We start from the raw sequence: 27712 nt of genomic DNA on the forward strand, positions 1-27712 counted from the left end.
CTATCTTCTCGCCAGGCGTTCGACCACATCCTGACGGCGGTGGAGGACATCGCGGGTCTTCAAGGCTACCACCACTGGCGAGACAAGTGAGTCGGCAGCCCGCTGGGCAAGTTCAGTTGTCGTCAGTGCCAGTTGGTGTCGCCGTCAGGTGGGAGCAGTTTGACAAGAATTACCTGAGCAAGCTTCTTCTGAGGAAGTCGGTGTACAGGAAGAGCGAGCTGTGGGAGGCGTACCAGAAGATCAACATCCGAGACGCCATCAGTGTCATCGACCAGGTAGATATAGGATGAACTTGTCTGCCATTTTGTGTCAGTGCATTTCATAAACGTAATGTTGTAGTCAATGGAGACGGCGTGTACTTTGAAATCGCGGCCAATTGCTTTATTTTCAGCTGATTTTGCCTGGTCAGAAACGTCAAATCAGTCGCATATGCAACCCTTGATACAGCACTATAATCGGCTACTATTGATGGTGCTAGATATCCAATCCATTTGGCCTAGAAGGGCCCAATTAACATTAATGGAAATGTTATTGATAGTTGAAAAAAAAGCTGAGGGTATTGCAGCACCCCCTGGTGTTGGGGAGCAAACAAAGATTTTTTGGGTGGGGGGTAAACAATAGTGTATTTAACTTTGGGCATTAAATATATATGTTGATTTTTTTTTTTTTTAATGACATGGTCACCACCTGATACCTTGCTTGTTACCAGGTCACGTTGAATAAGGCGCTATTTGTGAAAAGGGGGCGTTAAAACCGAGGCTTATTGGACTTTTTAGTTTTCAAATGTGTTTGTGTGTCATTGCGCCATCTAGCTGCGGGTAATTGCATGATCATACACGGGCGAGTTTATTTACAATACAAAAACTCCAATAGGTGAAATCAAGGTCGTAGGGTTGGTCTTAACTAGGGCTGTAGCTATCGATTATTTTAGTAGTCAATTAATCGATGAACTAGTCAGTTCCAATAATCGAGTAATCGGATAAGGAACATGAAAAATTAAAATACCTGTGCTCAGCCTCAAACAGTGTAAAAAAAAAAAAACTAAATGAGGATCTATGTATAACCAAGAAACAATTGGCTAACTTACATAGCAAAAGTCTGCTAGCTTTAATGCTATAAAATGCTAAACTTTTTTTTTTTTTTTTTTTTTTTACAATCCTCTTAACAAATGGTTTAGATAAATATTCCCACAAAAAACAGCTAAATATACCTATAAACAGGGGTGCACATAAGTGGTCCGCATGCGTACTGGACGTTAGACAAACGCGCTGGCCCTCAACGGCTTAGATACGCTTTTGCGTACCGATGGCTGACCACTGTATTTGTGGCGGACACGAGAAAATAACTTCTCAAAATGTCGAAGAGGCAGGCCACACTGAGTAATTACTTCCGTGTTCCCCCACCCCCGTCAAAAGACAGACAGACGACAGAGACGTCACCGGAGCTACCGAAAAAAAGGACTTTTGCTGAAAAGTGGCTGCAGGAGGTACCATGGCTGGAAGCAAATGATGCCCGCACGGAAATGCGGTACAAAATGTGCCGTGAGAATCCCAATGTCGCCGATAACAGCAGCGCATTTTATGTAGGGTCAAAGAATTTCAGCCATCCAAACTTTGAAAAAGCACGAAAAAAACAGAGCATGTGGCAATTAAGCAAACTATCGATGTCAAACAGGACCCCACTCGCCCTATGGACAAGTGGCGGTGGAATAAAGGTAATGAACAGCGCCATGCACTGACAAACCTTTTTTTGCTCGCATTTTACAAAGCTAAAAATGCACGTTCAATGAGGTTTTATGAGGAGGACATCCCACTTTTAAAAAGGCTTGGAGTTAATGTGGGAGCCGCATAACGCCCTTTATTTTGAATTGGTGCTTTTTATTTCTTTACATTTCACTTCAAAGTAATAGCAATTTTGTTGTGCCAGTTGATGTTAATCAAGCATTAATTGTTAATATAATTAATTAAAGTTAATTGGCTCTAAGTAAAGCTTGTCATAAATTTATCGCATCAGGCGGGTCGGCTCTCAAGCTCAATGAGGACCAATTCACATCTCCAGGTCATCCTCTGAGAATCTGGGCAAAAAAATTATGTGCACCCCTGCCTATAAACTAAATTACGAATGCATTAAAAAAAACACAGCGCAAACAATAACTTAGCTTATGTTGGTCTTAACAGGGAGCAGCTGGATTCACCCATGTGAAATGAGGCAGACCTGAGGGCAGTGCATCCACCCTAAATCAATAAAACTAAATGAAAACACTTTCAAAATAAACCATTACAACGCCACTTTAATTAAATGAATACTCGAAGCAGTAAAATTTGATTTGAATCTTTTTTTTTTTAAATCGATTACTCGAGTTAATCGATTAATCGTTGCAGCACTAGTCCTAACTTTGGTAGGGATGATATAGCAGCACAACCTGCATGTACACTTTTTGCTTGGGATGGGACATTAACAAGACCAAAGAGATAGGGTGAACAGGAGTCATGGCTACATTTCTGACGAAGGTGAACCAAAATAATTGATAGGCTAAATGATCAATGCAAAATAAATCTCTGTTGACTTATACTAACTTTCATGTGTGTTGGATCAGGTGATACACCGTTCCATTCAAACCTTTGTCATAGACTTCATAACCTATTGACATTACACGGGAAACGGGGTCAGTTCGTTGGGGGCCAATTTTCAGAAACTTCAAATTCAAATATTTTCAAAACCAAAGCTGCTACCGACCTAAAACCATGCACACACACACATGCAAGTATAAAATCTAAACAAAAAAAATGCGTATGAAATAGCCCTATGTTCAGGCAGTGCAATTAATCGTAGTGAAGTAGCAGCAGCAGCAGCAGCAGCAGCAGCACTTTGACAGTTAAAGCTCTGAATATTGCAGGTGAGTAAGTATTGCACATAGAATATTGCATATAAATGAATATTGGACTATGCCTTGGAGCATTTACCTTTGCAGTGCATGGTAAGTTAAAATCTCAAAAGGGACTTGCAAGTATAAAATCTAAATAAAGAAATATAAAATGTGTATGAGATAGCTCTATGTTCAGGCAGTGCAAATAATCATTTATATTCATGAATACTTTATGAATATATATATTTTTTAATTATTTATAAATATGGACGTAAGTCATCAGCCAATTAAACATGCGTTTGAGGAAAAAAAAATGAACTGGCACACTCGGCAAATGAAAAGGGATAAATGAGTCTAAACATCATTCAAAATAATTCACTTAATAATGTTAGGGCGAATTCTATCCTACAAATATATGGGAAGACAATGTAAATTGCCTGTATAACTGAAGTCATTATATAATGTAAATAAGGTTGCTTAAAAGATGGTGGGGACAATTTGAACATCCTGAAAAGTTGATGGTGTTATGTCTCTACCGTCCCTATGCAAACCTACATCCTTGGGTGAAATAGAACGCTGTCTTTGTAGTAGCTTAGTAGTAGTGCATGAACTATCCAGCATGCGTGTGTACTGTTATTGTATGGAGAAAATGCGCAAGCATGACAAATTTGGACTGGAACGGCTGTTATGTGTTATGTGATATCTAAGGGGTTTGGCCTGGCTGCTGTGTGCGCAGGGTGGAAACATTCTGACCGCTGGCAGACTCTCGCTGCCCTCCGTGACCAGCAGGGCTTCTTTCCCAGACGCCTACAACGTCACCAATTACCTGTCGGTCCACCTGGGCGCCGGGCATAGGAGGGCGCCCGGCTCAGCCCAGCCCACTTTTTGCTGCTGTTGTGTTTATTTAGGCGCGAGAATGGCAGCGGGGTTTGTTTGGACCTCCAGGTCATGGACAAGGTTCCAGGCGCCAAAGTGGAAGAAGACACGGAGACTCATCACGTCTTGGCGGAAAACCTCTACAAACCCAGGAGACGAGTAAGGCGCTCGCTCACCGGCACACGTCTTTGCACGCGCACGTTTAACGCCGTACCGGGTGCAGTACCAGTCGCACTACAGTCGTCACTTCATGCCAGCGGGCGAGAAGGAACGGCAGGATCGAGAAGTTTTCCAGAGGAACATGAAGAGCCGCATGGAGACCTTCAAGTCGGGAAGACACAGGCGTTACAAAAAGGAGCGCGGCCTCAAGAAGGTTAGTCTATCGATCGGGTCCGAGGTCGACAAACGAAACTCTGTCGTCCCACAGCGCCGAGGTTCCGACGTCAAAGATGACGGTGGAGACAAAGCCAGAAGAAATGTCAGCCGGCAGGACAAAGGTAACGGCTGGAAAACGGAGTACAAAAAATCGAAACGATTCATGAAAAAACACTTTTTAGTCATTCTAGAAAGATAAACTGTTTTGATTCAATTTAATTTCACACAATTTGTTTTTATCAACATTTCATTCATTTCCCTGAAAAATTTTTGGCGTTGTAAACCTTGATTCTGCGTTCGTGTGTGTGTGTGTTAGACACCGTGGTGGTTCCATTGGTCTTGGACGATGAAGACCAAGGCCAGTGTACTGACCCCGAGAAGGAAGATGACATGGGTATCACCTTCGTTGCTGTCAAAGCTGAAAGTCCCAAACAACGTCCGCACTCGGGTAGGCACTTGCGCGCTTTCCATCATTAACGTTTCACAGACGGGATATGCGTACGGCAGTGATAGTGGCGCTCCCCGGAGTCGACGCTCAGCTTCCGTGGAAAGGCGGGGGTGTGCCGTGGCCGCCGCCGTGCCTGTCGCTTGAGGCCACCAAGGTGATCCCTGTGGACCTCCAGCAAGCGTGGAACCAAAGCATCTCATCTCTGGAAAGCGTGTCCGAAAGTGCAGGTCTCCGCGCCGGCGCCCCGACCAACCGCCCCGCTTCTTATGCTGGTGGCCATCCAGTTTCGCCCGTGCCCTCGCTAGATAAAAAACAAGAGGAGCAAGAGGAGGAGGAGGACGAGACCAGACCACTGGTGCCGTCCCAGAGGGCGCTCTTGCCCTTGTCCGGTGGCCCCGGCCCCGCCTCGGGCAGGCGGAGGAACCCCCGCGTGTACTTGAGGAGCCTTGTGACGGTGTCCCCGCCAGGCATTAGCGAGCTGCCAGGCGAACGAGGACCCACTCAGCTTTAGGCCGTATGTTCTGGCCAATCGGAAGACACGCTGGAGCTTGGTGTCTCAAATCTCAAATGCTTCATCAATAAAAAGATTTCTTAAAACTGGGATATGATTTTTTTTCGTTGAAAGTTCTAAAAATAAAACAAAAAACAGCTGTATCGTAGATATGCTGTCCTTTATTTTTCCTGTTTATGTTCATTCACTCATCCCCTTCCTTTGCGGTTGGTGCTTTGGTCCCTTTCTACTCAGGTATCCTTCTTGGGCCCCGATGCGGATCGCCGACTTGGCCCTGGCGTGGGTCCGGTAGACTGGGTCCTGGGGGTATGACGGCGGCTAATCTAGCGGAGCTGCGGGGGGGGGGGGATCCCTAAAATGCTAGGGTTGCAATTATGACTTTGAATAATGCACTTACCATACAAATTTGCCGTCCGCTGATGTGTCGAGACTCCTGTGTGCTCTTCTGTTTAGTTGCCTTTCAGGTGCGCACTGACAGTGTCGTCACACGTCGACCGTTAAATTTCAGTTTTTGAGCGCGCCCGGTCTGCACGGTCCGCCCCGGAACAGTACATAACCTATCATTTGGACTGTCATAGAGCTAATCCGGGCCACATCTGGCGCACTAACGTTAAGCGGGCGTGATTGCTATGCGGATTTGGTGAGCTGAGGCCTGATCCGGCACGCAGTCGCCTGCTATCGGCGTAGGCACGTTCAGGTAAATGAGGTTGTCAGTGCCAGGATTAGCGATCAGGTAGCGTAGAATAGGACGTCAACCTAACAACAGTTTTTTTTATTGTTCTTTTCCTCTTTTGTCTGCCCTCTCTCTTTCTGTTGCCCCTAAATGCCTTCCTGTTTGCTCCTTTCTCCTAATGCTGGGGTCGGCAAAACTTGAAAGAGACATATTGGAGCAAAAAAAAACAAACAAGAAAATACATATACAGGGGCTAAAATAAGTATTTAGTCAACCACTAATTGTGCAAGTTCTCCCACTTGAAAATATTAGAGAGGCCTATAATTGTCAACATGGTTAAACCACAACCGTGAGACAGAATGTGGGAAAAAAACAGAAAATCACATTGTTTGATTTTTAAAATAATTTATTTCCAAATCATGGTGGAAAATAAGTATTTGGTCAATACCAAAAGTTCATCTCAATACTTTGTTATGTACCCTTTGTTGGCAATTACGGAGGCCAAACATTTTCTGTAACTCTTCACACACTGTTGCTGGTATTTTGGCCCATTCCTCCATGCAGATGTCCTCTAGGCAGTGGCGCCTCCAGAAATTTTTCATAGGGGTGGCCAGATGGGGCCACTTAAAATCTTGGGATGGCACACCAAAATTAATGTGCCGTTTACATGGTGACTCTCCGAGAATACGAAAAATTTCAAAATCGCATTTGCGTCTCCATTTGAACAATGTCACAATCCCGCATGAAAACGATTTAGTATTCAAGTCAGACCCTAGGGGGCAGTGCAGATTTACAGTGCGACAAAGAATCATGCACTTTGACCCCACCAAGCTCCCTCAGCCCGGAAAAAAATATGCCCGCCCACTCGAAGCAATGTCATTTTTCTTTTGTTCAAAAAGGAAAAAAAATTGAAACGTTCAACATATTTAATTTAAGAATATTATTAAAACAGTAAATTAAAGCCGACATTCCGCCATATTTGCTGTTTTTAATGTTTAGTAGCACCACTGCGCATGCCCAATGTGACGTGTACGAGTGCTGACGTTACGGCGCGGTGTCGCGCCGCAAGAGCCTTTGATGTGCATGCCGAGGAAGCCCCCCACAACGGGATTCTTCCACTTTGGAGGCAGGATTCAGAATTTTTCGTCTTCGCCTTCCATCTTCGCCGACACCATATGCACGCGAGGCGAGTCTGCTACTCAGTCATTGCGTCTTTGTGTCGCAGAGTCGCCATGTAAACTGCTTCTAAAAGCCATAATTTCAGGTTTTCATTATATTATTGCAGTAAAAAGGTCAGGGGAAAACTATCAGAAAGACTTAAGGACACGGCTACTGATATACTTTGGTGTATTGTGTAATATTTGATATTACTAATGATTTAATTTGCATAGTCCATAACTGTCCAGTCAACATTTTGAGTTCTACAACAATTCTGTTTTATTGTGTTATGTATATATTAGGCATAAGGTGTATATTTAACAAAACAAAATAATTACTGGGGAAAAGCAGGTGCTGGCAGATTTGCATTTGGGATGAAATGCATAACTGATGCTACAACAATCTATATTGGCAAGCGGGGTTGCCCTGGGGGCGCCATTGCCTCTAGGGCAGTGATGTTTTGGGGCTGTCGTCGGGCAACACGGACTTTCAACTCCTTCCTCACTCTGTGGCGTCAAAATGATAACAAGAACGGTGAGCAAAATTCCCAGAACCACACGGGGGTGTTACGTTTCTGGGTGAGCGGGGGACCCAGATGCAGAGAGGAAGGCAAGGTGGTAGAGTTGACAAATGTTTATTGCAGAATACAAAGATGGTCTGTGTCCAAAAAGTCAGGCGGCAGTTGTTGAGTGACCAGGTAAGTTGTCAAGGCAGGCAGGCAATGTAGAATCTGTAAGCAAGGCAAAGTGAGTAGGATATCAGAAATACTTGTAACAAGGCAAATGCTAGAGTCACAAACTCGTCAAGTAGAGTAGTTGATCTGGCGATGAAGTGATGCCAGGGACTGGCTTAAGTAGGCTGCTAACGATGATCGACTGCACCTGGTCCCAGGCTCACCCATCTGCCCAATCCTGCAATCAAGACATGCACGCACACACACACACACAAACAAGGAGGAGGAGCAGGGCTCAGGGGCCGGAGGCCCTGACAGTACCCCCCCTCCTACGGGCGCCACTTGGCGCACCAGCCAGCCGACCAGGGTTCCGACGGTGAAAGTCACGGATGAGGGACCGACACAGAACATGGCGGGCGGGGATCCAGCTGCGCTCCTCAGGCCCGTAACCCTCCCAGTCCACCAAGTACTGGAGACCCCGACCTCGTCGGCGGACGTCCAGCAGCCCCCGGACAGTGAAGGCGGGATGCCCATCGATGAGCCGGGGAGGAGGAGGAGCTGGCACCGGAGGAGACAGCGGACTGGATGAGACTGGCTTAATTTGGGACACATGGAATGTGGGGTGGACTCGAAGAGAGGCAGGAAGCTTGAGGCGAACAGCGCTTGGGTTTACGACTGCCACGATCTCGTACGGGCCCACAAACCGAGGCGACAGTTTTTTAGACTCAACCTTGAGGGGGATGTTACGGGCGCTGAGCCAGACCCGCTGTCCGACGGTGTATGTGGGCGCGGGGGTGCGGTGGCGATCGGCTTGCGTCTTGGAGCTTGAGGCCGCGCGGAGCAGGGCAGTACGAGCTGTCTTCCAGACCCGGGCACACTTGCGCATGTGGGCTTGCACCGACGGAACTGCGCATTCTGTCTCCTGTGATGGAAACAGGGGAGGTTGGTAGCCTAACGAGCATTGAAAAGGTGACAAACCTGAGGAAGCGCTTGGGAGCGTGTTGTGCGCATACTCGACCCAGGCTAGGTGTGTACACCAGGAGGAGGGAAGCGTACTGGACATACAGCGCAGGGCCGTCTGCAGTTGTTGATTGGCTCGTTCTGCCTGCCCGTTAGTCTGTGGATGGTATCCAGACGACAGACTAACCTTGACGCCCAGGGCCGCACAGAAAGCCTTCCAGACTTGGGAGATGAACTGGGGACCTCTGTCAGAAACAATATCAGCAGGGATGCCATGGAGGCGAAACACATTGTGGACTAGCAGATCTGCGGTCTCCTTGGCAGACGGGAGTTTGGGTAGAGCAAAGAAGCGGGCAGTCTTTGAGAAACGGTCTACGACTGTGAGGATGACTGTTACCCTTGGAAGGTGGGAGACCGGTGACAAAGTCCAGGGAAATGTGCGACCATGGGCGTCCAGGAACGGGAAGCGGCTGAAGAAGACCGGAACTTGGCTTGGTGGAGGTTTTGTTCCGGGCGCAAACTGTACAAGCAGCCACAAAGGCTTTCGCGTCGCCTTCCATGGAAGGCCACCAAAATCTCCGTCTAATAAAGGCCAATGTTCTACGCACGCCAGGGTGGCATGTCAAGGGTGTTGAGTGCCCCCACTCCAATACCTGGGCTCTGACGGAATCGGGCACGAATAAACGGTTCCTGGGGCCTCCACCTGGGTCTGCTTGTTGTACTTGGGCTCGCTTGACCACCGACTCGATCTCCCACTTGAGACTGGCCACAAAACAGGTCGGGGATAGGATGGGTTTGGGCTCTGGTCTTTCACCATCAGGTGCAAACTGGCGTGACAGAGCATCTGGCTTGGTGTTCTGTGATCCTGGGCGATAAGACAGAGTGAAGGCAAAACGGTCGAAGAAGAGAGCCCACCTCGCCTGCCTGGAGTTCAGTCTCTTGGCCGACCGAATGTACTCCAGGTTCCGATGGTCAGTCCAGATGACAAAAGGATGCTCCGCCCCTTCCAGGAGGTGGCGCCATTCCTCCAAGGCAAGCTTCACCGCCAGGAGCTCCTTGTCGCCAATGCTATAATTGCGCTCTGCCGCTGAGAGCCTGCGGGAAAAGAAGGCGCATGGGTGTACCTTGCCATCCTCTGAGCGCTGAGAGAGCACGGCTCCCACTCCAAGATCCGAAGCGTCCACCTCAACAATGAACTGGCGAGTCAGGTCGGGGTGACGAAGTATAGGTGCGGAACAGAACCTTTTCTTGAGATCGCTGAATGCCACTTCAGCTTCACACGTCCACTTGAACGGCGTAGATGGTGAGGTCAGGGCTGTGAGGGGGGCGGCCACCCGGCTGTAGTCCCTGATGAACCGCCTATAGAAGTTTGCGAAGCCCAAGAAGCGCTGCAGTCCTTTCCGCGTTGTCGGTCTGGGCCAATCAGCGACCGCCGTCACCTTGGCAGGGTCCATCTTCAGCTTTCCCTCAGCAACGACAAAGCCGAGGAATGTGGTCTGGGAGACATGGAACTCACATTTCTCTGCTTTGACGTACAGCTGGTTCTCAAGCAGTCTCTGGAGCACCTGCCGTACGTGGTTTACGTGAGCTGCGGGGGATTCGGAAAACACAAGTATATCGTCCAGGTAAACGAAAACAAATTTGCCTATCATGTCCCGCAGGACATCATTGACCAGGCACTGGAAGACAGCAGGCGCATTAGTTAAGCCAAAGGGCATCACCAAATACTCATAGTGGCCGCGATGAGTATTAAAGGCTGTCTTCCATTCGTCCCCCTCACGAATGCGGACGAGATGGTAGGCTTGGCGCAGGTCGAGCTTGGTGAACAATGAGGCTCCATGAAGGTGAGAAAAGGCAGAGTCAATGAGCGGGAGTGGATACCTGTTCCTGATTGTAATGCTGTTTAGGCCTCTGTAGTCCACACAAGGCCTCAGGGTCTTGTCCTTTTTGCCCACGAAGAAGAAGCCAGCCCCCACCGGTGAAGAAGAGGGACGGATTATGCCCGCAGCCAAAGACTCAGAAATGTATTCATCCATATCTTGGCGTTCCTGGCGTGAGATGTTGAATAGCCGACCACTGGGTAGAGGCTCCCCTGGCTTCAAGTTGATGGCACAATCGTAGGGCCTATGAGGTGGTAGCGTCTTGGCACGGCTTTTGCTGAAAACAGGAGCAAGATCATGATAACAGGCTGGAACGAGGGACAGGTCGACCTGCTCCGGAGCTGGTGGTGGAACAGCGACATCGGCAGCAGATCCTAAGCAATTATTGAGGCAAAAGTCACTCCAAGCCGCAACGCTGCCCCTCCTCCAGTCAATGTTGGGGTTGTGGGTCTTTAACCAGGGCAGGCCGAGAACTAAGGGCACTTGTAGATTCTCGAAAACATAAAACTTTACCTCTCTGTGGTTTCCTGAGAGTACCAAGGACAATGGCGCAGTCTCCTGAGTGACACAATACAGCAAGTCGCCATTGAGGGCCCGAGCCTTGATGGGGGTTTTTAAGGGCAGCAGGGAGACCCCTAACTGATCCACCAGGGCGCGGTCGATCAGGTTATCGTCTGCACCAGAGTCAATGAAGGCATATAACGGCATGGACAGATCTTTCCAACAAAGCATGGCAGATAGCTTCAAACGAACAGTGGTAACGGTTTGATCATGACTCACCGGGCCGACCTTGTTGGGAGGTGTAGTTCTCTTCCCTGACCGCAGTGGGCAATTGGCGACAAAATGGTTATCACCCCCGCAGTAAAGGCACAGATTGGCGCCCCGCCGGCGCTCCCTCTCTGCGGTGGATAGCCGTGCACGGCCCAGCTGCATCGGCTCGGGCCCAGCACTAGGGGGCGATGCAGCTGGAAAGCCGTGTCCCCCCTGGGATGAAGCGTTGAGCGGGGTATGTGGCAGGGCAGACGAAGAAGTCAGCGGTCCCGGAATTCTCGAACGTTCCCTGCGGCGCTCACGGAGACGACAATCAAGTCTGATAGAAAGGCTAACGAGCTGGTCGAGGTCAGCTGGTTCATCACGGGCGGCCAATTCGTCCTTGATTGAGTCATTCAGTGCACCCCGGAAGACCTCTTGGAGTGCTTCATCGTTGAAGCGACTCTCGGCGGCAAGCGTCCTAAAGCGGATTGCAAATTCGGCTACGCTGTCTGTGCCTTGCCGGAGCGACATGAGACGCTTCGCCGCCTCCCTGCCGCGCACTGGGTGATCGAACACCCTCTTCATTTCATCCGTAAAGGCGTCAAATGAGGAGCAGGCGGGAGAGCGCCCCTCCCATGTTGCTGTGGCCCATTCGAGCGCGGAGCCCCGAAGGCAGCCGATAAGATATGCTATTTTAGCTTCTTCGGAAGCATACGAGCGGGGCTGCTGCCTGAAGACGAGTGCACATTGAACCAGAAAAGCTCGGCAAGTCCCCAGGTCCCCATAATAGGGAGCAGGTGTCTGAACGAACGGCTCTCTGAGGGCATAAGGGGCTGTGTTGGACAAATCTGGAGCAGGAGGAGCACGCTCGGAGGCCTGAAGGGAGGAGAGCCCAGCCTGGAGGCGATTAAGGGTTTCGGCAAAGTCGCGCACCTGATTCATGAGGGCTGTGATCGCCTCACTGTGTTGCTCCAGAAGGCCATCCTGGGCAGCTACTCGGCGACGGAGCGGGTTGGTCTCTGCTGGGTCCATTTCTTGGCCAGATCAAGCTGTTACGTTTCTGGGTGAGCGGGGGACCCAGATGCAGAGAGGAAGGCAAGGTGGTAGAGTTGACAAATGTTTATTGCAGAATACAAAGATGGTCTGTGTCCAAAAAGTCAGGCGGCAGTTGTTGAGTGACCAGGTAAGTTGTCAAGGCAGGCAGGCAATGTAGAATCTGTAAGCAAGGCAAAGTGAGTAGGATATCAGAAATACTTGTAACAAGGCAAATGCTAGAGTCACAAACTCGTCAAGTAGAGTAGTTGATCTGGCGATGAAGTGATGCCAGGGACTGGCTTAAGTAGGCTGCTAACGATGATCGACTGCACCTGGTCCCAGGCTCACCCATCTGCCCAATCCTGCAATCAAGACATGCACGCACACACACACACACACACACACACAAACAAGGAGGAGGAGCAGGGCTCAGGGGCCGGAGGCCCTGACAGGGGGGACCTAGTGAATGACCTACAAAGAGCTGGGACTACAGTAACAAAGGCTACTATCAGTAACACAATGCGCCGCCAGGGACTCAAATCCTGCACTGCCAGACGTGTCCCCCTGCTGAAGAAAGTACACATCCTGCGAACCGCAGACGGGCCTGGATGTGTTCTTTCTTTGTCCAAAATTCTCTCTACTCATTTTACGTTGCCTTTTAGTTCTATGTATACGTAATACGGTGCCATTATAGATTGAACGCGACAATGCGTGAGTGGGTAGTGCAGCGCATGTGTGAATTGCGTTAAATATTTTAATGTTGTTACTGCCGTTGACACGATAAATTTGACAGCCCCACTTTAAGCCAAAACAAAAGACTCTGGATGAGTGTAAGACATTTTGTCTGTAACGTTAAATACAATTAGAAAACGATTTAATTAAAAAAAAATAAAAAAAAAATAAAAATATATATATATACAGTATATTAAAAAAGGCATGTCCGATATTTTTTTGCCGATTCCGATACTTTAAAAATGACGTGATCGGACCAGATCGATCGGGACATCTCTAGTATAGATAGTATATAAATAGATCATTAATAATTGTTACTCTATTAACCATTACTCATATTCCATTCTTATTCATATCCAATTCCTCATTCAAATCTTAATGTCTGAACATTTAAATATGTAAACTAAAGTGCAATCACATTTGTAAATAAATGGCAGTTTAGGAGTCAGGAAGGGACTTCAAAACACAATTATGACTTTGAATAAATCACTTACCATTAAAAAATTCTGCGTGTTCTCCTGTTTAGTGTCGCAGCAGATGCCTGCCACCAGGGTGCGCACTGTTGTGACGTCACACATCGACCATGAAAATTTCAGATTTTTTGCGCGTCAGGTCTGCACGGTCCACCCCGGACCAGTGCGTAACCTATCATTTGGACTGTCAGATTGAGGATTGCAGACGTGATTGCTATGTGAACCCGGCGGGCTGACACCGGATCTGGTGCAGAGTCACTTGCTATCGGGTTTGGACTGTCAGATTCATGATTCCCGCCGTATCTGGTGCACTGACGTTCAGCGGGCGTGATTGTTTTGTGGATCTGGCGAGCTGACCCCGGATGTTGTGCACAGTCACCAGCTATCGGGGGGACAGCCGATGACCTTTTTTGCTGTTTTGATCACTGTCTGCAGTCTTCTCCTGTCTGCTTCTGTGAACCTCGAGTGCCATGCTCACACAGCATAGGTCGGCAGGCTCTCAATGGCTGACCGGTAGAAGGTCACCAGCAGGTTGGTGTCGAGTTGCTCCTCAGGAAAGTACATGGGAACGAACAAAATCTGAAGGAGACTTCTTCAAATAAGGAACATTTGGAATGACCCACCAGTCTTGATTAAACCAGTCTTGATTAACCAGGGATTAAACGTTGTTCTTAGCTGAACAATTACAAGCTGAAGAAAGAATCAGAACACAAAGAATTGGAATTGAACACTCTCACAAACAACATTGTTTGGAACCTACTTGATAGTCTTGAGGCTACAGCTGGGATCTTTTTGGAGGTCCAATAAGACCCTTTTCCCTCCTTTTCCCATTTTATTGCCCCACAGGTGCAGCTCTTGAAGATGGGAGCGGTTTAGCCTAAGAGCCTTGGCCAATGAAACGCATCCTTTATTCGTGATTTCACACCGTGACAGCCTGCAACAAATGAGATAATTGCAATGAAGGTTCTTATGGAACTTTTTGTCTACCTTATTCTTGGCTAATAAAAACAGTGCTTGTTTTGATTGGTCGACCAGATCCACAGATTTCTGTTTATCAGTGTTGACACATATTACTTGAAAACGTCATTTAATTACTGATTACTCCTCAATAAATTAATCCAGTTACTTTACTGATTACTTTATTATTAAAATAACTAATTTACTTTAAAAGTAATTTATCTGTAATTTTTCTCCCTTTGCTGCCTCAACATGAGAACGACAACAACAAAAAATGTCATAGAATGTAATTGACTTTCCGATAATTGCATTTAAAGGGGAAGGTCAGAATTTTTCACATAAGGCTTAATCTTCGAGTTAGCGGGGGTTTAATTAGTCAATGGAGTTGATTTCAACCACCTTTGACTCGCGCTAGCTTAGCCACTCCGGAGCCCTGGAACAAACAAATAACTGACAAACTGCATGGAATTTGTTCAAATGAACTCCACCGACAAATTAAACCCCCGCGATCTCTAAAATTAAGCCTAATGTCAAAAATTCTGAACTTGGGGTTACGGTTAACAGCATATCAGTGCCAATGTAAAAAAATGCAAATTGAGTGCACAATATTCAACAACACACAAATGAATTGCACAGTGCAATAAACACAAAGGTGGGGCCGTGCGCGAATGTACGCGCACAACCCAGAAGTACGCCGTACACATATGCGGTCAATTTGGTCACAAAACGTGGCGGCAACTAAGCGCTTTGCACTCAATTGGACTCACAACACATCCCAAAGATGCTAAACGAACACATCACCTCACGGCATACAGTGGGGCAAATAAATATTTAGTCAGCCACTAATTGTGCAAGTTCTCCCACTTGAAAATATTAGAGAGGCCTGTAATTGTCAACATGGTTAAACCTCAACCATGAGACAGAATGTGAAAAAAAAAAAAACAGAAAAACACATTGTTTGATTTTTAAAGAATTTATTTGCTAATCATGGTGGAAAATAAGTATTTGGTCAATACCAAATGTTTACCTCAATATTTAGTTATGTACCCTTTGTTGGCAATAACGGAGGCCAAACGTTTTCTGTAACTCTTCACAAGCTTTTCACATACGGTTGCTGGTATTTTGGCCCATTCCTCCATGCAGATCTCCTCTAGAGCAGTGATGTTTTGGGGCTGTCGTTGGGCAACACGGACTTTCAACTCGTTCCGCAGATTTTCTATGGGGTTGAGACCTGGAGACTGGCTAGGCCACCTTGAAATGCTTCTTACGAAGCCACTCCTTTGTTTGGGATCATTGTCATGCTGAAAGACCCAGCCACATCTCATCTTGAATGCCCTTGCTGATGGAAGGAGATTTTCACTCAAAATCTCTCGATAGATGGCCGCATTCATTCTTTCCTTTACACAGATCAGTCGTCCTCGTCCTTTTGCAGAAAAACAGCCCCAAAGCATGATGTTTCCAACCCCATGCTTCACAGTGGGTATGGTGCAATTCAGTATTCTTTTTCCTCCAAACAAGAGAACCTGTGTTTCTACCAAAAAGTTCTATTTTGGTTTTATCTGACCATAACACATTCTCCCAGTCCTCTTCTGGATCATCCAAATGCTCTCTAGCGAACAGCAGACGGGCCTGGACGTGTACTTTTTTTTAGCAGGGGGACACGTCTGGCAGTGCAGGATTTGAGTCCCTGGCGGAGCATTGTGTTACTGATAGTAGCCTTTGTTACTGTGGTCCCAGCTCTCTGTAGGTCATTCACTAGGTCCCCCCGCGTGGTTCTGGGATTTTTGCTCCCCGTTCTTGTTGTCATTTTGACGCCACTCGGTGAGGAGGGAGTTGAAAGTCCGTGTTGCCCAACGACAGCCCCAAAACGTCACTGCTCTAGAGGAGATCTGCATGGAGGAATGGGCCAAAATACCAGCAACAGTGTGTGAAAAGCTTGTGAAGAGTTACAGAAAACATTTGCCCTCCGTTATTGCCAACAAAGGGTACATAACAAAGTATTGAGATGAACTTTTGGTATAGACCAAATACTTATTTTCCACCATGATTTGCAAATGAATTCTTTAAAAATCAAACAATGTGATTTTCCGTTTTTTTTTCCACATTCTGTCTCTCATGGTTGAGGTTTACCCATGTTGACAATTACAGGCCTCTCTAATATTTTCAAGTGGGAGAACTTGCACAATCCGTGGTTGACTAAATACTTATTTGCCCCACAGTAAATGTGCAACACGAATATGATGTAAACAATGCTCACCAAATTGGCGAGTAATGATGTCTACCCGCTATTTCAACGGCAAAGCTACAACGCTATAGCGGCTCCAACTTATCGCTGGAACCCTCCAGAATGAAGGAAAAATACTTAGGTGGCTGTGAACTTGTAATCCTCAAGCCTTTCTCATGAGCAAAACACTTAGTGCATGTGACTCGAGACCAGGAAGTAACTATTGGCGGTTACCATGGGAACGAACGCGTAGTGGGAACCTTCAAAACAATTTCTATTCAAAATGCTCTTCGTACATGATTAAAATATTCTTCATTCTACATATATTACAAAGGAAACTAAATTTAATAAGATGACTGATTTGGAAACATGAACGTGTTAGAGTGCTCATGACTGAAAGAAAGTAATCAGATTACAATACGGCTTTGCTAAGTGACAGCACAGCTGCTTACTTAAGGCGTTTTAAGATGCAGTGCGGGCTGGCCAGTCCTTCTGAGAGGATCTCCACCCCCTCGTCCGACAGGTTGTTGTAGCTCAGGTCCAGCTCCTGAAGATGGGAGGGTTTTAACTTGAGAGCCTCGGCCAATGGAATGCATCCTCGCTTTGTGATCCTGCAGCCTGATAGACTGCAACATATGAGATAATTGCCTGAAGTCAGGAAGGGAACTTGTTTAAAGTTATGAAGGTTCTACTGAAAGTAACATTTTTTTGCCCTTTCCTTGGCTAAAAACAGCATTGATAGTTTTGGACTACAGAAGATTTCTAACTAGAGGAGCTCCTTACTGGAGGACTTGTAAGATGCAGTGTGGGCTAACCAGTCCCTCTGAGAGGAACTCGACCCCCTCATCTGTCAGATTGTTCCGGCTCAGGTCCAGAAACCTCAGGTTGGATGGAGAGCTGAGAACGGAAGCCAGCAGGCGACAGCTGCCTTTGTCCAGGTGACAATTACTTAGACTGGAGAACACAAGCAGAAGGATGTCGTGAGAGCAGGCCAAATCCAACGCTTGTTGACTTTAGTAAAGTCCCTGACAAAAGTCTTGTCGCTTATCCATTTTGTAGAAACAATTGCTAATAACCTGACATTTAATAATTCAGTTGGTTTCAGAAATGGCTCATATGAAAGCTAAGACCCTTCCAAATGATGTTGAATGAACAAAAATATATTTGTTTCACGGAAAAAAAGATTTATCATTTAATGAAGACATAAAGGTCAAATTTTGGCAAGACAAAAGTTTTGTCGCCTACAGAAAGTAGTGTGGAAATTGAACAAAAAATGTACCTCAAATACAAAAATATGTTCCATAACATAAGCGAATTAAGTAGTGGTGCTGATGAGATCCAAATGTAATATTTTGTATGACTTTCATGGGCTTCGGCAAGGATTCATACAATTTATTGATGAAGTCATCAGGAACATCAAAGAAAGCAGTCTTGCATGCCTCCCAGAGTTCATCAACATTCTTGGCTTTCATCTTCCATGCTTCCTCTTTCATCCTACCCCAGACATGCTCAAAAATGTTCATGTCTGGTGATTGGGCTGGCCAGTCCTGGAGGATGTTGATCTTCTTTGCCTTGAGGAACTTTGAGGTAGTGATTGAAGTATGCGATGGAGCACCATCCTGCTGCAGAATTTGTCCCTTTTTATGGTTAGGAATTTAGGAGGCAGCTAAGATTTGTTAATATTTCAGACTATTTATGTTGCTTTCCACCCTGCAGATCTCTCGCACATCCCCATATTGGATGTAACCCCAGACCATGATTTTGGTAATGATGTAACCACCAAACTTCAATGCTTTCTGAGTGAATCTTGGACTCATTTATGCATAATGGAGGTGCCTGTTTTGGTTTTATGTCGCTAGTCGCTATGGTTTTGAAAATATTTGAATTTTAAGTTTTTGAAAATAGGCCCCCTATGGATCTGCTATGGATCTGGAGTCAACTATAAATCAGCAGCACACCTCATTACTCGGACCCCCATCACACACCACATCACCCCAATCCTTCGTCAACTTCACTGACTTCCAATCAAATAAAGAATCAACTACAAGATCCTCGTCTCATAACCTACAAAACACTCCATGGTCTGGTCCCTCCTACCTATGCAATCTCCTCTGTATTAACAGTCCCCCCAGTTCTCTTCGCTCTTACTCTATCCTCCACCTCTCTGTCCCCCGTATCCATCTCACCTGGTGACCCCTGAAGGGAATAGCTGAAAGGAAAAGAAGAAGAAGAAGACTTTCGAGTACGTACAATGAAATTTCAGAAGCCTTGACCACCGACAGCAGCTTCTTGAGCCCTAACGGCGATGCGGAGTAATTCCCCAGGACAAAGATATTCATGGCTTCATCGGAGGTCAGTAAGAAGAAGGCAAGGGCTGACCACATTTCGTTTGGCTTGTTGCGCCACGACAGCTTTTTGCACCGCAAGAACCGGTCTCTTGGAAGTAGTTCCAGCTGGATCTGCTCAAGTAAGGAGTCGTCCTTCAGCTCGTTTAGGCAGTAGAACAAGTTGATGTTCTTCTCAGGGGTGTTTTGTTTCATCATTTTCTTGATCAACTTGACTGTCTTTGACTTGCTTTGTCCGCAGTCCTGAGGAGCCTTCAGCAGTTTCCCCAATAGTTCCTGGTTGCACTGCAAGGAAAGGCCAATTAGGAAGCGGAGGAAAAGGTCCAGGTTTCCTTCACTCTCACAGGCTTTCTGGAGAGCTGACTTGTGGACGTCAATGATTGTTTTCTGCTTAGAAGGCATTGAAAAACCTTTTGGTGTCCATTTTGAATCAGCTAGTACGTTCTTGTTGTCGTTGAAGAGGCTCATCATCACGTACAGTGCGGCCAGGAACTCCTGGATGGTCAGATGAACAAACTGATACATCTTTTGTTTGTTGCTTCTGAGTGGACGGACCTCCTTAAAGACCTCTGTAAATAAACCACAGTGTTTTGCGGCTTGGTTGTAATCAAAACCACTGTCCACCAGGTCCTTCTCGTAGAAGATCTGACGCTTATTCATTGTGTGGTGAAATGCCAGCTTTGCTAGCGCTTTCACGTAATGGATGTACTCTGTCGTCTGTCTCTCCATGGAGTTTTCCAGGTGGTGAAGTGCAAACCACACGTACATGTTGGTCAGTGTTGTGGGAAGTTCTCCCTCCATCCCTTTGTCCAAATGATCCTGAAGAACTGTGGCGATGAGCCAACAGAAGATGGGCATGTGGCACATGATGAAGATGGTGCGACATTTCTGGATGTGCCTGATGACTCGCTCCTCATTTGGGAACCTTTTCCTGAAGTACTCCAGCCTCTGGGAATCGCTGAATCCTCTCACCTCTGTTTTGCTGTCAATGAGGTTGGAAGGGATAATGCGTGCGGCCGCGGGCCGCGTGGTGATCCAAAGCCGCGCGCAGGGAAGAAGGTTCTTCTTGATGAGGTGCGCCACGAGCATCGGCAGCGGGTAGGCCTTCTTCACGTCGAGGTCCACTTTCGCCCTGTTCTTCAATTCCATTTTGAAGTTGCACTCGTCCAGTCCGTCCAGGACAAACAAAACCTTGATGTCACTGCTTTCGTAGTCTCGCTTCCTGGATTCCTGCAGGCCGGCAAGGATACTGTTCAACGTCTCTTCGCTCATGTGCCTGCTCTCGCAGACGTAGCGTCGGATAAGCTCACCCAATGTAAAGCTTTCCCCTTTGTCCATGTTCAATTCGCGGAAGGTGAAGGGAAATATGAAGTCCATGTCCAGGTTGGTATTACCGCTGGCCCAGTCCCACACAAACTTTTGCACCAGGAAGGTTTTCCCCATTCCTGCAAAGCCGACAGTGAGCAGCGTACGTATGGGGCGCGGCTTTCCATCAGGGCTTTTGAAGATGTCGCACGGCAGGATAGACTTCTTAGCCGCTTGGGCACGCATCTCCATCTGGAGGACCTCGTGCCGCTCGTCGGGGCTGATGTCGGCCCCGTAGGTGACGTCCAGCTGTGTGTAGACATCCGCCAGAGGCTGCTGCTCCCAGTGCTCGGTGTTGCCTTCGGGAGCAAAGATGTATAATCTCTGCAGGTTGTCCTGCAGGTCTCCCTTTAATCTGGCAAGCTGATCGCCATCATGGACGGAGAAGACTGGACCTGTAAGAGAGCAGTGGTGACCCATTATGGACAAAACAACAACGATCAGTGGACACAGCCACAAAAGACATGAATAGGGAAAGGTCCCACCCTCACATCGCTAGCAATAGTTGCTTTTAGTGAAGTGTCATGACAGTGTTGCAGCTTGACATGAAGTATTTAGAGTTGGACTAGGGTCTGCAAAAGATAGTCTGGGAGTAGGAATGGAAAAACGGCCGTAAAACGCAGAGCAAACTCCAGCCTGCAGAGCATTAGCCGATAGCTGGCTTAGCGACATATCTGACTTGGGTGTCAAAATGCAATGCAATTTTTTTAACGTCGTCAGACGGCGTTGCAGTAGGAAGGAAGGAGTAGGTAGGAAGTTCTCGGTCATGTGCAGATGAGCGAGGTATTGCTTGTGTCTCATTCAAGTACTGCTCGGATTTCTAGCCATCATTCCGCAACAATGTGGACCCCAGCACGTCTACTGTACATCATTTGATGATCGATATGCACAGAAGTGTCCTTTCCATTTTATCCATAAGCGACGACCAGTGTTGTCACAGATTACTTGAAAAAGTAATTACTGATTACATCTCAAAAAAGTAATCTAGTTACTTTACTGATTACTTCATTATCAAAGTAACTAAGTTACTTTAAAAGTAATCTATCAGTTACTTTTTACTCATTTTTCTCCTTTTGCCGCCTCAACATAAGAAGGACAACAGAAAAATGTCATCACATGTAATTGACTTTCCGATGATTGAATTTAAAGGGGAATATCAGAATTTCGCGCTAGCTTAGCCACTCCGGAGCCCTGAAACTAACAAATATCTGACAAACTGCTTGGAATTTGTTGAAATCAGCTCCACCGACCAATTAAACCCTGCTAACTCTTTTCAGCCTAATGTCAAAACCTCTGAATTTTGGGTTATGGTTAACAGCATATCAGTGCCAATGTAAAACAATGCAAAGTGACTGCACAAAATTGCAAAGGTGGTGGTGGGCGCGGATGCGCGTGCCCAACCCGGACGTACTCCTCTCAACGCACACGCGGTCAATTAGGCCACAAAATGTGGCGGCAACTAAGCACTTTACACTCAATCGGACGTACAACACATCCCACAGATGCTAAACGAACACATCACCTCACGGCATAAATGTGCAACACGCATAAGATGTAAACAAAGCTTGCCAACTTGGAGCGATGACTGCCCGTCGTTGCTACGGCAAAGCTACGAAATGGCTGCGCATGTAGGGGGTCCAACCTGTTGCTGATACCCTCCAGAATGAAGGAAAAATACTCACCTTCATTCATGGATATCAACAGATCAACATTCCCTCGTAACGTCTCAACACTCGGCTCGAATGTCCACCTGCCTGGCCCACGCCTTCAGTCCCACAACACATGTGACACGGGACCAAAACAGGAAATAGATCACAGGTTGTCATGGAAACACGCACCGGGAGCCTTTTATTTTAGCATTTTCTATTCAAAATGCTCTTCGTACATGACTACAATATTCTTCATTCTACATACGTTATGAGGCAATGAAAAAATTGTAACGCAGAGACACTAAAGAAACTAACTTTAATCAGATTACTGGTGTAGAAAAATGAACGTGTTAGATTACTCGTCACTGAAAAAAGTAATCAGATTACAGTAATGCGTTACTAACTAACGCGTTACTGACAACACTGGTGACGACCGTCAATCCTGCCCCTGTGTTTTATTCCAACACATTGTCGAGGACAGCAAAGTGGGTGATGGCTAGAAATCCGAGCAGTTCTTCAACGCTATCCAACAGTGCCATGGTGCAAAACAAGCTTTAATGTCATCTCCAAACCAAACACCCGTCACTTCAAAATATGGACTATTTTGTTCACCTTTGTAAAAACAGAGGAACAGGCAACTTTTTAATTTTTTTTTTTAGAAAAACTATAAAGGTATATGAGAAAGCCCTCAAAGCCAGTTAGCTTGTTGCTGTACTTGTTGCTAAATCCAAAAAGTCCCATACTGTGGCAGAGACATATATACTTGTCAGTGAGATGTTCAGCCTTAATGCGCTATTTTAAAAAAAGGCTGAGAGCTGTTGACAAAGATTCCTGCCAGGATATTGGCTTTCTGTTCATCTAAACAGGCTCAAGTTTCACACTTAGTAAGTATAAATACCTAGAAATTATTTTATGGTAAAATTTTCTGTCCAGAAAGTAATCTTTGAACATTTTCAGTTTGTGGTGTGCCACAAGATTTTTTCCAATCTAAAAACGTGCCGTGACTCAGGCTACGTCTACACTAGGACGGATAATGGCCTTTAACGTGTAATTAGTTAGACTATACACAGCATGTCGGCCACACTAGTACACCAATTGTCCGGATTGGTTGTTACACGGGTAATGTATGCGGGTAATATTACCCACAGCTTAATATGGACTGCTGTCTCCGTACAACAATCGGATATGAAGGAAGTAACGTCTTTTAGTACGGGACGCCGGCATGGTAAACAATGAAGGCAGACGATCGAGATTACCAGCATTCCTGCTCTTTTCTTTTCCACAGTCATTGTTTACCGTTTATCATCTGTCGTGTACAGTGGGGCAAATAAGAATTTAGTCAACCCCTAATTGTGCAAGTTCTCCCACTTGAAAATATTAGAGAGGCCTGTTATTGTCAACATGGGCAAACCTCAACCATGAGGGACAGAATGTGGGGAAAAAAACAGAAAATCACATTGTTTGATTTTTAAAGAATTTATTCGCAAATCATGGTGGAAAATAACTATTTGGTCAATACCAAAAGTTTATCTGAATTCTTTGTTATGTACCTTTTGTTGGCAATAACGGAGGCCAAATGTTTTCTGTAACTCTTCACAAGCTTTTCACACACTGTTGCTGGTATTTTGGCCCATTCCTTCATGCAGATCTCCTCTAGAGCAGTGATGTTTTGGGGCTGTCATTGGGCAACACGGACTTTCAACTCCCTCCACAGATTTTCTATGGGGTTGAGATCTGGAGACTGGCTAGGCCATTCCAGGACCTTGAAATGCTTCTTCCTTTGTTGCCCTGGCTGTGTGTTTGGGATCATTGTCATGCTGAAAGACCCAGCCATGTCTTATCTTCAATGCCCTTGCTGATGGAAGAAGATTTTCACTCAAAATCTCTCCATAAATGGCCCCATTCATTCTTTCCTTTACACAGATCAGTCGCCCTGGTCCCTTTGCAGAAAAACAGCCCCAAAACATGATGTTTCCACCCCCATGCTTCACAGTGGGAATGGTGTTCTTCGGATGCAATTCAGTATTCTTTCTCCTCCAAACAAGAGAACCTGTGTTTCTACCAGAAAGTTCTATTTTGGTTTCATCTGGCCATAACACATTCTCCCAATCCTCTTCTGGATCATTCAAATGCTCTCTAGCGAACCGCAGACGGGCCTGGACGTGTACGTTCTTCAGCAGGGGGGGCACGTCTGGCAGTGCAGGATTTAAGTCCCTGGCGTCGCATTGTGTTACTGATAGTAGCCTTTGTTACTGTGGTCCCAGCCATCTGTAGGTCATTCACGAGGTCCCCCCGTGTGGTTCTGGGATTTTTGCTCACCATTCTTGGTATCATTTTGACGCCATGGGGTGAGATCTTGCATGGAGCCCCAGATCGAGGGAAATTATCAGTGGTCTTGTATGTCTTCCATTTTCTAATAATTGCTCCCACAGTTGATTTCCTTACACCAAGCGTTTTACCTATTGCAGATTCAGTCTCCCCAGCCTGTTGCAGATGTACAATTTTGTCTCTGGTGTCCTTCGACAGCTCTTTGGTCTATGTCATAGTGGAGTTTGGAGTGTGACTGACTGAGGTTGGGGACAGGTGTCTTTTATCCCGATAATGAGTTAAAACAGGTGCCATTAATACAGGTAACGAGTGGAGACTCGTTAGATCTCGTTAGAAGAAGTTAGACCTCTTTGAGAGCCAGGAATCTTGCTTGTTGGTAGGTGACCAAATACTTATTTTCCACTCTAATTTGGAAATAAATTATTTAAAAAGCAAACAATGTGATTTTCTGTTTTTTTTCCACATTCTGTCTCTCATAGTTGAGGTTTATCCATGTTGACAATTACAGGCCTCTCTAATCTTTTCAAGTAGGAGAACTTGCACAATTGGTGGTTGACTAAATACTTATTTGCACCACTGTACTTCCAGGATTTCTCAACGCACCCTTCGAATCCTCGACACAGCAATAGATTTAACCAAGCTTCCCTTAACTCGCGGTTCACTTGTACAGAGTTTTCAAGTAATCTGCCTTCCATACCAAGAAGAGGACTAACCTTGTACTTTCAGAACGTCATTGCGCAGCATCTCGGCCAAGTTGTTGTTCCCGATCTTCTGCAGAATCTTGATGGTCTCCTCCAGAGTGTTCTTTCCATGCTTCTTCACCAGCTCCTCAGCAATGTACACCCGGCTGGGGTTTTCACGTACGCTTTGAGGCAGGTCCGTGTAGAACTTGAAGGACTCGAAGTCATCCTCCCCCAGCTCCATCAGCGTTTTCAACAGCAGCTCCTTCCGCTCGGTGTCTAGAGCCATCCTTCCTCCTGTAAACGCGTGAGCGAGGTGACCGTCGATCGGGTATCTGCGGGTGACAACCTTGATTGACTTATTGTTACTTGAGCTTTTAAACCATTTGAAAGACGTCTGGTCAATCTTCTTCATTCCTGTTGGAACTCCTTTGTCGCTTTGTGGCACAATTCAACTTGTTTTAATATAAAAAAATACTTGACAATATATGTATTTAAAGACAAAATATACCCAAGTCGTTCTATACTTTCTTTTTCAAAGAGGCAAGCTTGCAAATGATCGAATAATCGCAACTAGGACATGCATTCCAACCGCCAGTGAAGCGAGTCACCACTTACATACCACAAGAAGTTGCCGAACCTGCTTCAGCACCCATGTCTTTCAAAAAGATGGAAAAATTCAACGTCAATTTTCTGAGAGTTCTGCAAACTTGCTTCTACACGAGCGCAGAGAATTAAATTGTACACAAAATAAAATAGGCTATTTCAAGCCTGATGATGTTTTGGTGTAAACAAAACGTAGTTTCTGTACTTCCCTATTATGCACATGATGGAATTGCAGCGTGATCAATCAAACAGTGGGCTAACTGACCAATGGAACAATTTATGAACAGACTTTTTACAATTTTTATCAACGTGCCTTTCCAATTAATTTTTAAGAGGAAACTTACACGGAGGTGATGTCGCCTCATCTCCTCCCGTCCGAGTGTCGACTTGTCTGCGCCGTCCTCCTCGACGCGCCAACCTGGGTGTGTCCTTTGGTGACACCCACACCGTCCTTGTGTGCAGTGTTGCAAGTAACAGATCACCTTTCATTAATATTCATGATGTTAGCAACTGTTGCTAAGGGGGTCAAACTTGCATTTGTCCCTCATGCTAGATGCATGTAAATAGTAAAGATGCACCGATACTAGTATTGGCAGGGGGCGCCGATCCGGCCTGAAATGGTGGTATCGGTATCGGTGAGTACCAACAAAGACGGCGCCGATACCACTTACCCGTCCAATATTATAACATTTGACCGCAGCCTTTTTTTTTCCTCCTGGCGCTCACTACACTCTGTCTCTGTGTTGTGTGATGACACGTGAACACCAAGCAGCTATCGCTATTGGCCTGCTCCAGACCAATGAGAACGGGCCAATAGCCACTCCTGACCAATGACAAGGCCGCTTAGCGGCGCCGACATGGCGGCGGTCGGAAATATTTCAAAATAGAAATCCCGTCAATTAAAATCAATGGCTGAATGCAAGATTTGCGGCCTGAAAGTTTCGAGATGTGGAGTTAAATCGGCCAGTTTCAATACCTCGAACCTGATAAAACATTTGAAGACGATACGTGAACGAACACAACGAGGTTGAGCCTGCAAGAGCAGGACTGCTCTCCAGAGGAAGGGCGCAGGACCGGAGCAACAATCTCTGGTCAGGTTACTTCGTCTACTTTACTTTTATTGTCTTTTGCTGAAAGAAATGCCGCAGTAATTTGGGACCTGTTTCCAAAGTAGGGTTGCCACCTTTCAGAAATAGAAATAAGGGACTCCCCCCCCTCCCGAAAAAAGGAGGCTAATAGAGAGACGGGATGCTGTGGTCAATTATTATTACTTATAATTGTGAGCGTCCGCAAATGCGGAAACAAGGTTGGACCTCGAAGCGGATAACAAGTGGGGGATACGTACAAGGGTTTAATGATTGCAAACAAAAAATAACACGCGATCGCGGGATAGTAGAAATAACAAAAGGAGTCAGTGACAGCAGGTCGACGGAGCTCAATACTACAAACTTGAAGGTTAACTAAGACGATAGGCAGCGAGCCAAAAAGCCAAAATAAAAACACTCAAATACCTGCACAGGGTAGAAGTTACAAACGAGTGCAGCACACTAACAGAAAAAAACCCAATGCAGGGGCGTAACAAGCAAATGTAGCAAGACTATAGTGCGAGATGTCAAATGGCGATCAGCAAAGCAAATATCTCGGCAGCCTTCTCTGAGCTCACCCGTGCTTAAATGCTGCGTTGATGAGCCCGCATTGGATTCAGGTGCGACGTCAGGAACGCCCCCACTAACAGCCCAGCAACAAAACACAATCTAACCAGCAGCAGAATGTGACCATAATTTCATGAAAGTTGCACTGTTTGGCCTTTGAGAGGTTTAAAAAAGTTTACTCAGTTCATTCAGAGTTTATTATTATGAACTCATTTTTACTTTCTTACTGTTGGGCTAGTATTATACTTTGTACTAGTCTTTTTCCTATTTTGCAAAGGTAAGCAACAGCCTGACAAAGCCTTGATAGCAATGATTTCCCATCCAATTATGTAGTTCTTTGGGGAAAAAAAAAAAAAATATATATATATATATATATATAAACGGGGTGGTATCGGTATGGTATCGGTATCGGCCGATACTGCACAGCCAGGTATCGGTATCGGGGCCAAAAAATGGTATCGGTGCAACACTAGTAAATAGTGTACGAACGAGA

The 27712-nt window shown here is 46.1% G+C and overlaps 2 protein-coding genes across 5 annotated transcripts in view; one reads left to right on the forward strand and one right to left on the reverse strand.

Moving 5' to 3' along the window:
- The window catches only part of slc9a5 (solute carrier family 9 member A5), a 40052-nt gene extending 34878 nt beyond the window's left edge, over positions 1-5174 (forward strand). Inside the window, exons 9-16 of the mRNA XM_057846747.1 lie at positions 16-86; positions 149-275; positions 3603-3694; positions 3775-3901; positions 3966-4115; positions 4170-4239; positions 4434-4565; positions 4625-5174. Coding sequence (XP_057702730.1) covers positions 16-86; positions 149-275; positions 3603-3694; positions 3775-3901; positions 3966-4115; positions 4170-4239; positions 4434-4565; positions 4625-5076 — 1221 coding nt within the window. The 3' untranslated portion in view covers positions 5077-5174. The remainder of the gene's footprint in view (positions 1-15; positions 87-148; positions 276-3602; positions 3695-3774; positions 3902-3965; positions 4116-4169; positions 4240-4433; positions 4566-4624) is intronic.
- Positions 5175-13821: 8647 nt separating this feature from the next.
- Positions 13822-27197, reverse strand: LOC130912037 (NACHT, LRR and PYD domains-containing protein 7-like). Of its 4 annotated transcripts, XM_057829811.1 has the most exons (8): positions 27079-27197; positions 25912-26018; positions 24995-25296; positions 18845-20699; positions 17378-17548; positions 17047-17220; positions 14174-14347; positions 13822-14103 (listed from the first exon to the last, which is right to left on the reverse strand). In XM_057829811.1, exons 3-8 carry the CDS (start codon positions 25248-25250, stop codon positions 14097-14099), a joined length of 2637 nt encoding a protein of 878 aa, XP_057685794.1. In that variant the 5' UTR covers positions 25251-25296; positions 25912-26018; positions 27079-27197; the 3' UTR covers positions 13822-14096. The 4 variants fall into 4 exon arrangements, with proteins under 4 accessions (XP_057685794.1, XP_057685803.1, XP_057685787.1 ...); XM_057829820.1 differs by lacking the exon at positions 27079-27197 and having other exon boundaries at positions 24995-25258; positions 25912-25947; XM_057829804.1 differs by lacking the exons at positions 25912-26018; positions 27079-27197 and having other exon boundaries at positions 24995-25725.
- Positions 27198-27712: the final 515 nt, after the last annotated feature.

The sequence above is a fragment of the Corythoichthys intestinalis genome, chromosome 1 (assembly GCF_030265065.1).
Source record: "Corythoichthys intestinalis isolate RoL2023-P3 chromosome 1, ASM3026506v1, whole genome shotgun sequence".
NCBI classification, from domain to species: Eukaryota; Metazoa; Chordata; class Actinopteri; order Syngnathiformes; family Syngnathidae; genus Corythoichthys; species Corythoichthys intestinalis.